The sequence below is a fragment of the Urocitellus parryii genome, chromosome 10 (assembly GCF_045843805.1).
Source record: "Urocitellus parryii isolate mUroPar1 chromosome 10, mUroPar1.hap1, whole genome shotgun sequence".
Taxonomy (NCBI): domain Eukaryota; kingdom Metazoa; phylum Chordata; class Mammalia; order Rodentia; family Sciuridae; genus Urocitellus; species Urocitellus parryii.
The window spans coordinates 85,365,690-85,379,960 of NC_135540.1; the positions used below are offsets into that span (position 1 = coordinate 85,365,690).

General features: G+C 37.5%; 1 protein-coding gene across 1 annotated transcript in view; it reads left to right on the forward strand.

The window, feature by feature from the left end:
- Positions 1 to 386: 386 nt before the first annotated feature.
- LOC144257180 (broad substrate specificity ATP-binding cassette transporter ABCG2-like) overlaps positions 387 to 14,271 on the forward strand; it is a 30,511-nt gene continuing 16,626 nt past the window's right edge. The window contains exons 1-5 of the mRNA XM_077803133.1: positions 387 to 439; positions 983 to 1,097; positions 1,648 to 1,800; positions 4,153 to 4,289; positions 9,846 to 9,997. Of these exons, the coding sequence (XP_077659259.1) occupies positions 387 to 439; positions 983 to 1,097; positions 1,648 to 1,800; positions 4,153 to 4,289; positions 9,846 to 9,997 (610 nt within the window). The remainder of the gene's footprint in view (positions 440 to 982; positions 1,098 to 1,647; positions 1,801 to 4,152; positions 4,290 to 9,845; positions 9,998 to 14,271) is intronic.

Genomic DNA, 14,271 nt, shown 5'->3' on the forward strand with positions numbered 1-14,271 from the left:
CTACAACTTTTCCCCTCTACTCTCTCACTGCTTCCCATCCTGTATTCCCAGATTCTGGTGTCTGTTGCCCTACTCACAGGACATCCATCGTATTCCTATTAAGAAAGGAAGGGGAAGGGCAAGTCTAATATAAATGACTGACACACTATGTGAGCATAAAGTCACAGGTAGGAATGTGACTAACTTCTGTTCAGTCAGAATATACCTATTTTCAGTAAGTAATTTCCTGCTTCTTTTTTTTTAAAAAATAATTAAGAGATGTTAATGGGAATCTGATGCAATTTCATGAAATTTCTTTAAGTGTATTTGACATAGATCCTAATTTAAAAGAACTTTGTTTAAAATGGAATCATTACTCATTTTTGCTTTTGTGTTTCAGTGGAATCATGAAACCTGGTCTCAATGCCATTATGGTACCCAAAGGTCAAAACAAGTCTTTGTGAGTATAACAGAAATTATAAGTCAGCTTTATTTTTGTAGTTTCAGTGTGCTTTTAGAAATAACTTTTATCAGTCTCACTAATACAGCATCATAAAGTGGTTGAGGTACACCTGTCGAACCTACTATGAGCTAATGAGGAAGAATAAGAAGGGAATAAGATTAAATGTGGGGAGATGGAACATAGGAATAATTGAAGACACATTTAGATAAAAGAGCACATTTCCTAGGTTGGATCCACCAATGTCAGATGGACAGGAAGGTCCTTTGGGAGGTCTATGCAGGATAAGCCAAATTTGCCTTGCTTTTATATTTCTGTGCTTTCTTATGGCACAAATGAAAAGGAAGATGAGAATTTGAATGTAAACACACATACACATACACAAACACACAGAAACACACATATGTACAAAGTTTTAGTTAAGTCATATATCTCTTAATTAGTTAATTTTATAGCTTGTACAGAATTTGAACTAACAGTAGCTGAGAGAGGTGGCCTGTATTGAAGGGGAAAAAAAGCTGTACCATATTTGTCCTTTTGTAGGTTGCTAAACATTTTAGCTGCAAGGAAAGATCTAAGTGGATTATCCGGAGATGTCTTGATCAATGGAGGACCTCGACCTGCCAATTTCAAATATTATTCAGGTTTTGTGGTTCAAGTAAGTATTAGTTGGTTTACTTTTAGGTTTCATATGTTTCTATATAGGGAAGTGCCTTGGTTTGCAGTTTATTGTGCTTCTAGTTGATTTTGTGACATACTCATAGAATCAACTTTTCTTACATCTGCTTCTCATAATTTCCTATTAGAAAGCGGGTGGAGTTAAATGGAAAGGCTGAGAGGACCTGGAATATGACCTATGTAGGGCACGGATATCAATTCTACTTGTATCATTTTCAGAAGGGTCTGCTGATATCTGTTTTTGCGCTCCCTGCCTCTTTTCCTTCCTCAGAACATACTTGAATGTGTCTGCCAGTAGTCATATCATACTTCCCTGTGCTCCACTTGGATGTTCAGATGGGTGTTGAAATTCCTCCCTGGGCTCTGCAGCTGTCTGTATATGGAGTCTCTGTAGTTAGCAGAGTTGAAAACACAGCATTAACTATAGCATTTTCTTGGGTTTGTTATTTTCATCTATTGAGTTACATATACTAGAGGAATAGTCTAAGAAAAGATTCAGTATGTCTCATGAAAATTGTATTTTCCTTCAGAATAATGTCCTGATCAACACCCTGACAGTGAGAGAAAATTTGCAGTTCTCAGCAGCTCTTCGGCTTCCAACAACTATGACAAATCATGAAAAAAATGAGAGGATCAACAAGGTCATTGAGGATTTAGATCTAAGTGAAGTGGCTGATTCCAAGGTAATGTGAAAAAAACTGGTAGAATTGTAGCCAGGAAAGCGGACCTCCCTGTGTGGACAGTGTGACCTTAATCAGAAGTTTCTTATGACATGTGTGGCTGTTTTCTGTAATGATGAGAAAAATGACTACATAACTATTGTGAAGGTGGAAATGAAGCTGGAGAAACAATCTTAAAGATGGTGGAATCCCTGGAGTGGAGTGTGGTCTCATTGCTGTAGTCAGGGCTCATTTGATGTCTTTGCTCTAACTTTTCTTCTTCCTGTTTTTCTCTTCCTGACTTTCACTGCTCTTTTCTTTCTCTTCTTCCTGGGACCTTTGTTCCATGGCTTTTTTGAGGCATATTTCTGGAATTGATAAATGACAAGTTCCAGGTATTATTTCTTTGTATATATAACTTGTCTGTAATTTGACTTCCAGAATTATATTTGATCACAGTAGGACTGACTTCTAATTTGCGTTGCTACTAATTTTTTCTATAGCTTATCTTTGGCAGTTTTTTTTCTCATCCTCTCCTCATTCCCATTTTTTTCTGCCAATATTTATTTCCAGACTCATCTACCAGGCTCTTAGGTTTGAGAAGTACGTTTGTGGGCAAGAGTAATAGAGTGGACTAAGTAACTCAACCTTTTGTGGGTTTGCAGGATCATGGAGAGAATGAATGAACTTTACAGTTTACCACTCCATGTGGAGGGTTTGCTGAGCAGATATTTGGAGCTGTATGTGATGATGAGTTTTTTAGAATGTAGTGTTTTTGAATGAAGCCCCCGATCTTCCCTCCTAAAAAAATGAAGAATGTGGGTGGAGCATCCTATTGGCTGCTGCTTCCTATTATACTTGCTGATAGGCTTTATGTGAAGTGTTTTATTTAGAAAAATAGTCCTGTGATGCTACTTATTTTTTATTACTGAGTATTGATTTTATTTTCCTTGGCTCTCTTTATTTATTTGATCTTCTCATTCTAGTTTGGTACTTTTTTTTTTTTTAACTCTGTTCTTTACCATTTTATTCATTGTCCTTAGTTACTTTCTTGGATTTCTGGGGAACATATGTAAAGGCTGTTTTTGATTTCTTATAATTAACATACTCTAATAGTATCAAATAATTTTATATAGTTTTAGTTTTTATGATATTTTGAACATAACAGAAATCTAGACAAGATGGTCTGATTACTATAATGATGTGATTTAGGGTAATTAATATAATAGTTATATATTATATGTACATTGTATTATTTATATATTATACATTATGTTTAGTATGTATCTATTATTATGTTAATTATATGGAAATTAATATAATTACTAGTACTCTTCACCTTGATTTCTCAATTGTTAACATCTCTCATAATTATTATAACTCTGTCTTATGGAACTATTTTATACAAATTTGTATGATATTTCACCACAAAATACTTATATGCATTGGGAAAAAAGGACATTTGCCTACCTTCCCACAAAGCCATTACCAACTAACTTCATGTCCTCATATCACCAACTATGTCAAACCATATTCATCCACATTTCCTAAATTGTCTTCAGACGTCTTTTTAAAGCTCAGTTATTAAAAGTTCCCAATCAAGGGCTATGAGTTGCATTTGATTATTTCTTTTGGAGACTCTTCATTTGAGAATTGTTCCCTACTGCCTTTCTCCCCAGAAGTATTCTAGTCCTCTCAGCACACACAATGATATTGACTGGTTGAAAAGTTTGAACTAGGTACCTGCGGACTATCCCACCTCCTGATTTTATCTGAAATGATTAATTGGGAATTCTGTATTGAGTTAGGGTGTAGCTGGTATCAATTTAGGAAATCTGATGGGAATTAAAAAGTGCTTATGTGATATAGTAGAACGAGAGCTCTCCTGGCTTCAAGTGTACCCTTTTCATAAGTCCACTCAGGGACTTTTGTCAGTAGCAATGAAGTGTGTGTGTGTGTGTGGGGGGGGTTGTTGTTAGAAGACTAATAGAATACTTAAGGTGTTTTCCTTTTTCATCTCCTAGCTTTATCTCCTGTTTTAGACTGTGGTTTCACTGTGTCAGGTCCATATCTTTTAGTTTTGTTACTCACTGTCTTTAAACCTTTGACTTGGTGAGGAATATACAGAATGTTAAAGTGTGAGCTTCATATCAGGTCCAGCCACTTGGATCCTCTGCCCTTAGCCTCCAGGTACTTATCTCTTCAAATAGAGACCTCCTTCTTCTTTCAGATGTCCATTTATTTGTTGTTCAGAATAATGAGGGTAATAGAGAAAAAGTATCTTGTAGGAATCAAGTTAATCCACCAAATGAAGTTAATTCCCTATGGTGGTGACCATAGTGGTTCTTGTTGATAATGTAATAATCTGTGTTTTAGGTTTTATCTAGAGGAGAGAAAAAAAGGACCAGTGTAGCAATGGAGCTGATTGCTGATCCTCCCATCTTATTCTTGGATCGACCAACAACTGGTTTACATATAAGCACAGCAAATACTGTACTTTTGCTCCTGAAAAGGTAAATACTGTAGGAAGATTGTTCTTTTATTTATTTACAATTGGATCACTTCTATGTACCAGGGGTTCAGTGTGCCAGGGTTTCAGAAGTGAAGAGCAAAATTCTTTCCTTTCTTCTTAAAGAGAAATAGTCAAGGAGCAAAGAAGTGTTATTAAGAAAAATTAATGAACAACTTGGGGAAGAAAGGCCATGAAGGGAGTGAGGAATTGTTTTAAAAAACAGGATAGTCAAGGAGGACCACAAGTATGTGACGAGAGACCTGTGACAGAGTGAGTCCTGCTCTTTCTGTCAGCAGAGTTCTGGTTGGAAGGAGCAGCCGGTGGCCCTGAGGCATAGCATGCTTGATGCTTGATGCTTGATGTGTGTGGAGTATCAGAGAGGCCAGAGGGACAGAACCCAGTGCAGGTTGGCTGCTAGACTCTTATAACAAGACCACAGGCTGGGGGGCTGAATAACAGATACTACTTTTCTTCCAGCTCTGAAAGCTGGAAGTTGAAATCAAGGTGTCTACAAGTTGTATCTTCTTGGATCCTTCAATAGACATAGTCAGATGACTCACCACTTAATGACCTTCTTTAATCTTAGTGATTTCTTTAAAGACTCTCCAGAGGTAGCCACATTCTGAGGTGCTGGGTGTTAGGACTTTAACATATCAGTTTTGGAGAGGCCACAATTCAGGCAATTAGAAATTATGTAAAGTAAAGTTGGGCTTGGGTCAGAATACATAGACCTCATTGGCCCCTGTGAGACATATTTTCTGCTGCTAAGGTCCAGGGACATTTTGAGAGTATCAGCATTGACTGCACAATGAGGCCAAGGTGAATGAAGGACACCAAAAAATAGCTGCAGAAGTAGGCCCCGACCTACTAGGATGCTGGTGGTCAGGTGGTAAGAAAAGCATGGGTTCTGGGTCTTTTTTGAAGGTGGAACCAACTGGATGAGCTTAGGAAATGGACTTGGCCTGTTATGAATCCTAAGTGGGGGCCTGGAAAAGTAGAACAATGGGAAAAAAAGTCATTCATTTCTATCAAGAAAGGAGACTGGCAGGAATGTAATAGGAGAAATTTTTAAGATTAATTTTTAAACATCTTCTTTAAAATTATAAAAAATTATTTCAAACTGACAGGAAAGTTCTAAGAAAAGTTTAATGAAAAAAAAAATTCCCAGTTCCCTCACCTGGATTCCCTAACTTCTATTTTACTGCATTTGCTTCCCTCTTCCTCCATCTATGTTCCACCTGTGTAAGTTTTTTTCTGACCTCATTCTCCATCTCTGGTAAATTCTCCCCAGTGTAAATTCCAAGAGGCAAGGACATTCCAATACACCAGCCTTCAGGTAAGGAAGTTGACAGTGGTGGCTTCACAACCATCCAGTGCTTAGACTCTAGTCACATGCCACCAGCTTCCCCTGCAGTGTCTGTTTCCTGCAGTGCCTTGGGATTCTTCACTGAAACATGTCTTTTCTGGCGTTCCTGTTTTGGTTAGTTTGATAATCTGTGTGAGTACCACAGTCCTTTCCTGTCTGTCACGCCCTTGCAAGTTTTGGTGGATTTCATGGGGTGACCCTCTACTGGGTCCATCCCTATGTTCCATGAGCAGATTCCGGTCTCATAGGTGGTGTGAACTTCCCTCATTTGATCATGTTGGGGTCTGCTGGGCTTCTCTGCTGGGAAAGTACTTTTCTTCTTTAGAGTAGATTAGTATTTTTTTTTCTGGGAAGATAATTTCCTATTATACCAAGATTGTGTTCCTCCTCAAATCTCACCTACCAATTTTAGCGTAAGCTAATAACTCCTGTTCTTGTGGTAGTTGCCTAACAGGTAATTGTTGACATTTTATCTAAAGAAGAGTTTTTCCCCTGTTCATTTTCTGTGTGATGCAATGGGTTGGAATCTGCTTTTCTTCACTGTTTTAATGATTAAATTGATCCTTATTTGACTAGGGGATGGCTTTTCAATGGTCTGTGTGTTCTTTTGACCTCTCCCTGATCATTCTTCCATCATTACTTGTAGTCACTGTGATGTTCCATGTTTATGTTGCACTTTTCCTGAGTTAGCTATTTGTGGATGGATGTGGTTTGTTCTGGTTTAATTAATATTAAAAAACCAAAATATGGTTGCTATTGTGCTCACTGCTATTGGAGTGGCATTGCTTTTAGATCTTCAGTAGGCATACTTAGGCCTACTGTATGTGTTTATATAAAATATGGAAATATATTCTATTTTATTTGGAAACATTGGCCCTACATGAATTTTATATGTGTGTATACAGATGTGTGTGTGTGTGTGTGTGTGTGTGTGTGTGTGTGTGTAGTGGGATTTTTATTGTGTGTGTGGCAGGGTTCCTACCCATGGCCTCATATTTGCTGAGCACTTACTCTACACCTGAGCAATATTTTCAGTCCTTCTTTCTCTCTCTCTCTCTGTCTCTCTCTCTCTCTGTCTCTCTCTCTCTGTGTATATATGTATGTATATTATAAAAATATGTAAACATATTTCTGTAATAATTGCTGTTTAAATAAGAGTATATATTTAGATACCCATGAGTTCATATTTTTATTTTTATTTCCAGTCCAATACCTCTGTGTCATTTTTAGTTCTTTCCCTTTCAGCCTTTGCAAGTCACTTCAGACCATGAGAGATGTGACTCCTTTTATTTTAATATATTCACTTACTTGGTCTGTCTATGATTTAATTGTTTAATGCAACCAGTCTGCCACTTGCTCTGGGCTATATCTTTGTCTCCTACCTCTGGAAACCCCTCTACTTCATACTGTAAGGTGCCTGACACACCACCTTCATGGCTTCCCGTAGTACTTACTTTGCTTTCTCTGATTGCCATGCACCCATGAGAAAGTTTCTGATAGGAGAGAAAAAACAAGACGATGCAAAGATGGCTGTTTGTTTAAATATCTTATGCTCTAGATGTCAACATACATATAAATGAAGATGCCAGGTTATGGGCCTGGAGTTCGGGTACCTTTATAGAACATACCCAGGAAATTTTTTATTATCTACAGCTCTGCTGGCAGTGTTCATTAGACAATGATGAATTGATACAGAATATTGTAACTATTTCCTTTATGTTTCTTACTGAGTAGCATTCAAGCATCCTGCCTCTTGCAGAGATCAAGCCCTGCTATGCACAGTCATCACTTGGAGTCTGATTAAATTGTAGATTCTGTTTCTTTAAGTCTGAGGTGGAGCCCAGGGTTTCCCCTAGAGGACTTTAAGAGGAAATACTGATACTAATGCCACTGCCCATCCAATCACACTTTGGGTAGCAGGGCTCTCCTACAATTCTGCTTCCTGCTTCTAGTTGTCTACCAGCTCAATGATGTCTACTGAATACAGTTCCAGTTTCTGAGAGAAGGGCCAATCTTAGGCTTGTAATTCTCCTTTTGTAGTCTCTTTAGTTACCTTATTCATTTAATACCAAGTCACTGCCTCTCAGACACATATAAACACACCTCTTGCTTTGTAACACTGAGTTTCTTTGACCAGGAGTATCCTTTTCTTAGCTGAGTCCTGTTGGTCCTTTTGATGTTCCACTTGTATCATCTTTAGCCTAGGTTGTTAGCATTTACAAGGAACCCTTAGCTATATCTATTCCACATTCTATTGAAATTGTTGGTCTTCTTGCCCAAATCTCTTTGGGGCAGAGCACCCTTGGGCACTAAACTATACTAGGAACTAATCAAATTTGTAGATTGAAGTGGGTCTTCTAAAGTTTTGTTGTTGTTGTTGTTGTTGTTGCTCTCAGGATTGAACCTCAGTGTGCTCTACCACTGATCCTGTGACCTTCTTACTTCTTATTTTGGGACAGAGGTACACCAAGTGGCTTAGGCTAACTTCAGACGTGAAATCTTCCTGCCTCAACCTCCTGCCTAGCTGAGATTACAGTCACATACCACCACACCTGGCTCATAAACATTTTAAATATCTACTTTGAACATTTTTACCTTTATTTTTTGCATCCATAGTAATAACTCATGTGAAATGGCCTTTTAACACTATTTCTATCACAAATTAAACCAGAGATAGAATCATAGCCTTACTTCTTCATAATTGTGACTTAGTGGGTATTCGCTTAACTTTTAAGCTTTTCCTGTTAAAAGTTATGAAATTATAATATTGAAACTACCTTATTACAATAGTGTGAAAATTAAAATGAAGTAATTTCTAAAGCGTTTAGCAATCTCATAGTACATACTTCAGAATGTCCATTGTTTTATCAAGGTAGAAAAAAGGAAAACTAATCCTAAAGTGATAGAAGACAAATCATCAATGAGAATTATTTGTATGACTATTGTCTTTTTTTTTTAAGAGAGAGAGAAGAGAAAGAGTATTTTTTAGTATTTATTTTTCAGTTTTCGGTGAACACAACATCTTTATTTTGTTTTTATATGGTGCTGAGGATCGAACCCAGAGCCCCGCTCATGCCAGGCAAGCGTGTTACCTACTGCTTGAGCCACATCCCCAGCCCGTACTGTTGTCTTACTATTTACTCTATTACTACTTCTCAAACTTGATTATACTTGTAGGTTGCCTGGACAGCTTGTTAATAATATGGACTCCCTGTATCATCCTCAGAAATTCTAATTCAGTGTCTAGGAGGACTGTCCAGGCATCTGTATTTTTAACAAGCCCTATAGTAGATTCTAGACAGTCGATGTACCATCTTTTCAGAAGCCTAATGTTTTTATTTTTTATTTTTCTTGGTAAGAATCATCTTTTTTATTTATCTTGATTATGTATTTTAATTGCTCTTATGGTACTTATAAACACTGCAAAATTCTTCCAAGGAAAAAACTGACTCTAAATGCTGCCAAGTTAAATCCTGTTTAGAACACAAAGAATATTAATAATGTATATGAAAAATTCTTTCAAAACAAGCAAATAAAAAATTCCCTTAGTTGTTATTATTAAAGATACAAAGCCCATAATAATTACTACTTTTTCATAATAATTACTAAAGTGCACAAAAATCTTGATTTTTTTTTTTTGCATATCTGGGTATGAAACCCAGGGTCTTACATATGCTAGGAAAGCACTTTTGATGAGCTATATCTCCAGCCCATCATAATTTTTTTTTAGTTGCAATGTTGTTGAAATAATAAAGAATGATACCATGTTTAATTTTTAAATTGCATATTAAAGTGAATTTCTAACAATTTAGTACTAATAAAAACATTGAATTAGGAGTGAGGCTGTGGCTCAGCAATAGCACACTTGCCTGGCATAAATGAGACACTGGGTTAAATCATCAGCACCATGTATTAAAAAATAAAGGTCTATCAACAACTAAAAAAAAGAAACCCAAAAGATACATAAATAAAGGTATGGTGTCCAACTACAAGTAGAAAAATAGTTTTAAAAAATGTTGAATTTAGATTCCCCAGGTGTCATGTAGGTAACATAAGATTAGGTGATAAGACTATAAGAGAAAATGAAGTTGAACTTCGAACTCTTGTTTTAGTAGTAAGAATAAACTGTTTTATTAGGAAGGGCAAGGTTCCGATGTGTAATGATTCATTATCTTCCCTCTTTTGGCTTAGGATTTCTGAGCAGGGACCAACAATCATCTTTACCATTAATCACCCTCGGTATTCCATCTTCAAGCTGTTTGACAGCCTCACCTTATTGGCCTCAGGAAAACTATTGTACCAAGGTCCTGCACAGAAGGCTTTGGAATACTTTGCATCAGCAGGTTTGGTTGACTTTTTCATGCACTAGATCCTTCATTCTTGGAATTCTGGGAGAGAACAGAGGTGTTGATGGGAGTGCTGTTTGATCTTTGTATAAATTTACCTCAGGTTCTGCCACTCTAAAACATCCTTAGTCACTTTGTTGCCAAACATTATCTTCATATGGCAGCATATGTGTGTGAGAGTGTTTGTACTGGTCCTATGGCTGTTCTGCTTCCCAGTGACTGTGTGGGTTACCTCTTCATTCCTATAACACATGTCTGAGAAAAACTAATTACAAAAAGTATGATGGTTTTTGGCTTCAAGTTTCAGAAGTTTCAGTCCACAGTCTACTGGCTTCATTGCTTTGGGCCTGAGGTGAGGCAGAAAAACGGTGGAGGAGAGCTGTTCAGCTCATGGCAACCAGGAAAGAGAAAGAGAGATGAGAGAGATGAGAGAGAGAGAGAGAGAGAGAGAGAGAGAGAGAGAGAGAGAGAGAGAGAGAGAGAAGGAGGGAAGGAGGGGGGAGAGAGAGAGAAGAAAAAGAAGAAGAGGAGAAAGAGGAGGGAGAGAATGAGAAGGAAAGGTGGGGAGGGGAGAGGAAAGGCGAGGAAATGGGTTGGGGACAAAATAAATCCTTCCAGGGCATGAACCCAGTGACCTACTTTTTCAAATTAGGTCCCACTTCTAAGTAATCTATTCTCATTATTATCCCATGAAATGAATTAGTTTCCTGAGGAAGTTAGAGCCCTCATAATCAAATAATTTCTTAAAATCTCCATCTCTGTACATTGGAGACTGAGTCTTAAATTCTTTAGTATTTAAGTATTTAAAGTGTATACTTTATATCCAAACTATAATATTCTGACCCAACCCCAAAAGGCTCATGTTAATCTCATAATGTAAAATGCATTCAGTCCTATAAGTTCCTCTAGTCTTTAACAATTCCAACATTTCTCAAAACTCTAAATCCAAAGTATTCTGTGAGACTCAAGGTAACACCTTAGCTGTGTGCCCATATAGATAATAATAGGTAAGTTACATGTTTCTAATATACAATGGAACAGAGTAGACATTTCCATTCCAAAAGGGAATAAACAGTCTCCAAAAAAGCCTTGTTCTTTGCATATATCCTTCCTCAGCATACATTCCATGGTTCATGGCATCTCTTAGTCCTGGCAACTCCATTACTGATTTAGCTTCCTCTCACAGAATCTCACATCACCCTCTCAGGGATTGTCTGCAGAGACTGCAACCTTGACACAAATTCCTATCTCCCAGGCCTTCCTTTGAAATCTGGGTAAAAACTTTCATGAACCCCCTACTTCAGAATTCTGCATTATTTAAAACTGGCACAACACAGATGGCACCAAGGCCCACTGCCTGTAGGAACAGTAGCTGGGTCTGCTCAAACAATAGCTGTAGCAGCTACTGAGTGCTTGGACAATGAAATGAGTCCTGGCAGGACAAGTTTCTAGGTGGCCCTGTGCCTGCAATGTAACCCAGGTCTCTCTTCTCAAAGCAGAGTCTTTCAAACTAGTTATCATTTTTACTCCTTTAAACATCTTTCCTTTTTTCTCCATGAAACATTGGTTTCTCTTTAAAGGCTCTGATTTCTTTAGCAACCACACCTTCCTTATTTGCAGTTTTACAAGTGTTTTTCTGGCCAAACAGACAAATTTTAAATGTTTCTTCTCTGCTTCTTGTTGCCATTTCTCACTAAAAATATGACTAAAAGCTACTAGCAAAAACTATGCCACAGTCCCAATGATTTGTTGCCTTGAAATTTCCTCCAGTAGATTAGTTAGTTCATCATCTTTAAATTCAGCCTCAGAGACTGTCGAACAAAATGGAAACAACTTCCTTGATAGAATATACCAGTTATGGACTTTAGTCCAGTTCCCAAAACGGTCCTCATTACAATCTGAAATCTCATGAACACAATCTTTACTGTCCACATTCTTGTTGACATTCTGGTCTCCTGAGATCACACCATAATTGTTCATTAACCTCTGCTTACAACATTCCAAAGTTTCTTTATCTTGTATCTCCACATTTTTCCAAATTCCTCCCACAAATCATTTTCAAAGGCTTCTGAAGCACATGGTCAGGTATAGTCACAGCAATGACCACACTTCTTGTTAATCAACTCTTCATTGTTGTGATCAATAATTGATAACAGTAACTTAGAGGAGGAAAGATTTATTTTGGCTCATGGTTTTGGAGGTTTCACTCCATTACAGCTATATGCATTGCTTTTGGCCTTAGGTGAGAACTAAGCTTCATTTCTTTGGGCCTTTGGTGAGAAACATCATGGCAGAAAGGTGTAGTGGTGGAAACTGTGCAACTCTTGCCAGTGAGGAGGGAGGGAGGGAGAGATGGAGGGAGAGAGAGAGACAGAGAGACAGAGACAGAGAGAGAGAGGGAGGGAGGGAGGGAGGGAGGGGAGAGGAGATCAGGAGCATGATAAATTCTTCCAGGGCATACTTCCAGTGACTTAATTCCTCCCACCACACAGTAGTCCATTGAAGTTATTAATTTATGAGATTGCTATATTGTGTACCATGCCTTAAACACATGTGTTGTGGTTTAGATATGAGGTTTTCCCCAAGAGGTCATGTGTGAGAGGGCATAACAATGTTCAGAGGTAAATTGATCAGACTATGAGAGGTATAACCTGATCAATGGATTAATCCATTGGTATATATTAACTGGATCATAACTATAGGCAAATAGGGGGTGGCTAGAGGAAGTAGGTCACTGAGGACATATATTCTGGGCTTATATTTTGTTCCTGGTGAGTGAACCTCTCTCCCTAATTCCTAATTATTATGTCCTGAGATGCTTTGCTACTCCATGCCCTTCTCCCATGATGTTCTATCTCGCCTGGGCTCACCACTACGGAGTTGACTGATGGTGGACTGAACCTCTGAAATCATGAGCCAAAATAATCTTTTCCTCCTCTATGTTTTTATTTTCAGGTCTTTTGGTCACAGTTGATTAAAACAACATGAATATTTGGGGAAATTCATATCCAAACCATAACAGTGATCTTTCCCTGAAAGTTCAAAATTTAACTACTTGGATTTATATCCAGTTATTCTGTCAGTTAAATATTTATGGAATGGCCCAATATTATTATTTTGAGACCTATAACATATTGCTTTTTTTAGTTTTTACCGTGACATGGAATCTTGCTCTGCCTTCACGAGAGCTCATGGAGATGCTACTTAACTTTCTAGAAACAGTAGACTCAAGATTTAGGACTTAAATGGGTGTGAGTGATCTATTAGTCAATGGAATAGCTAATCCCAAATCTGATTAGACCAATATTTCAGGGATGACTGATTCTTTGATTTTTTTATTAAATTATGTGATTTTTTAACAGCTCATAAAATCTGCTTCAGAGATATTTGGGTATGATCATAGATGCTTCTCTATGACCCCAAGCAGTTGTCTTTTTAAATTTGTTTTTGTTTAATATCTCTTCTTTAAAAATAATCAAGCATGGGGGTTGGGGATGTGGCTCAAGGAGTAGCGTGCTCCACTGGTGTGCGTGCGGCCCAGGTTCTATCCTCAGTACCACATACAAACAAAGATGTTGTGTCCGCCAAAAACTAAAAAAAATAAAATAAAATAGAATATTAAAAAATTATCTCTCTCTCTCTCTCTCTCTCTCTCTCTCTCTCTCCTCATACTCTCTCTTTAAAGAAAAAAACTATCTCTCTCTCTCTCTCTCTCTCTCTCTTTAAAAAAAAATTTAAAGAGTACCCAAGCATGTATGGGTCTGGGGAGTCCAGAGGAGATAAGAATCAGACCACAGGCAAAGTTTAGATGATTTATGCCACTACAAATGAAGGAAAGAGTTCACGTGTACTGTACTGGTCAATTTCTTTCCAGAATGCTACTCTGAAGGATTTGTTCCTCTTTGGAATTATGACAGATTGACAGATGATAAATTTGAAATATGAATTTAATAGGTGGAAAAGCTATCTTGTTGTCATTAGTACTGCCATTCCAGTATTTCCTGGATCAACTCAGAATACAATGCATCAGGGCCTTCAAAACTTCCTTCCTGTACTTAGCCTTAGTCTTATGAAGGAGTATTGATAAACGCCAGGAAATTTAGATAGCTTATTGAATTTTACTACTTATTGTAGATAATAACTAATGTAATATGTTCTAAAGAGTCCAGATTTGGTTGGATATGTATGTATGTATGTATGTATGAATGTATGTATATATATATGTATGTATGAAAATGAGGGAGAAGATGATAATTCTGCCTTCCCTAGTC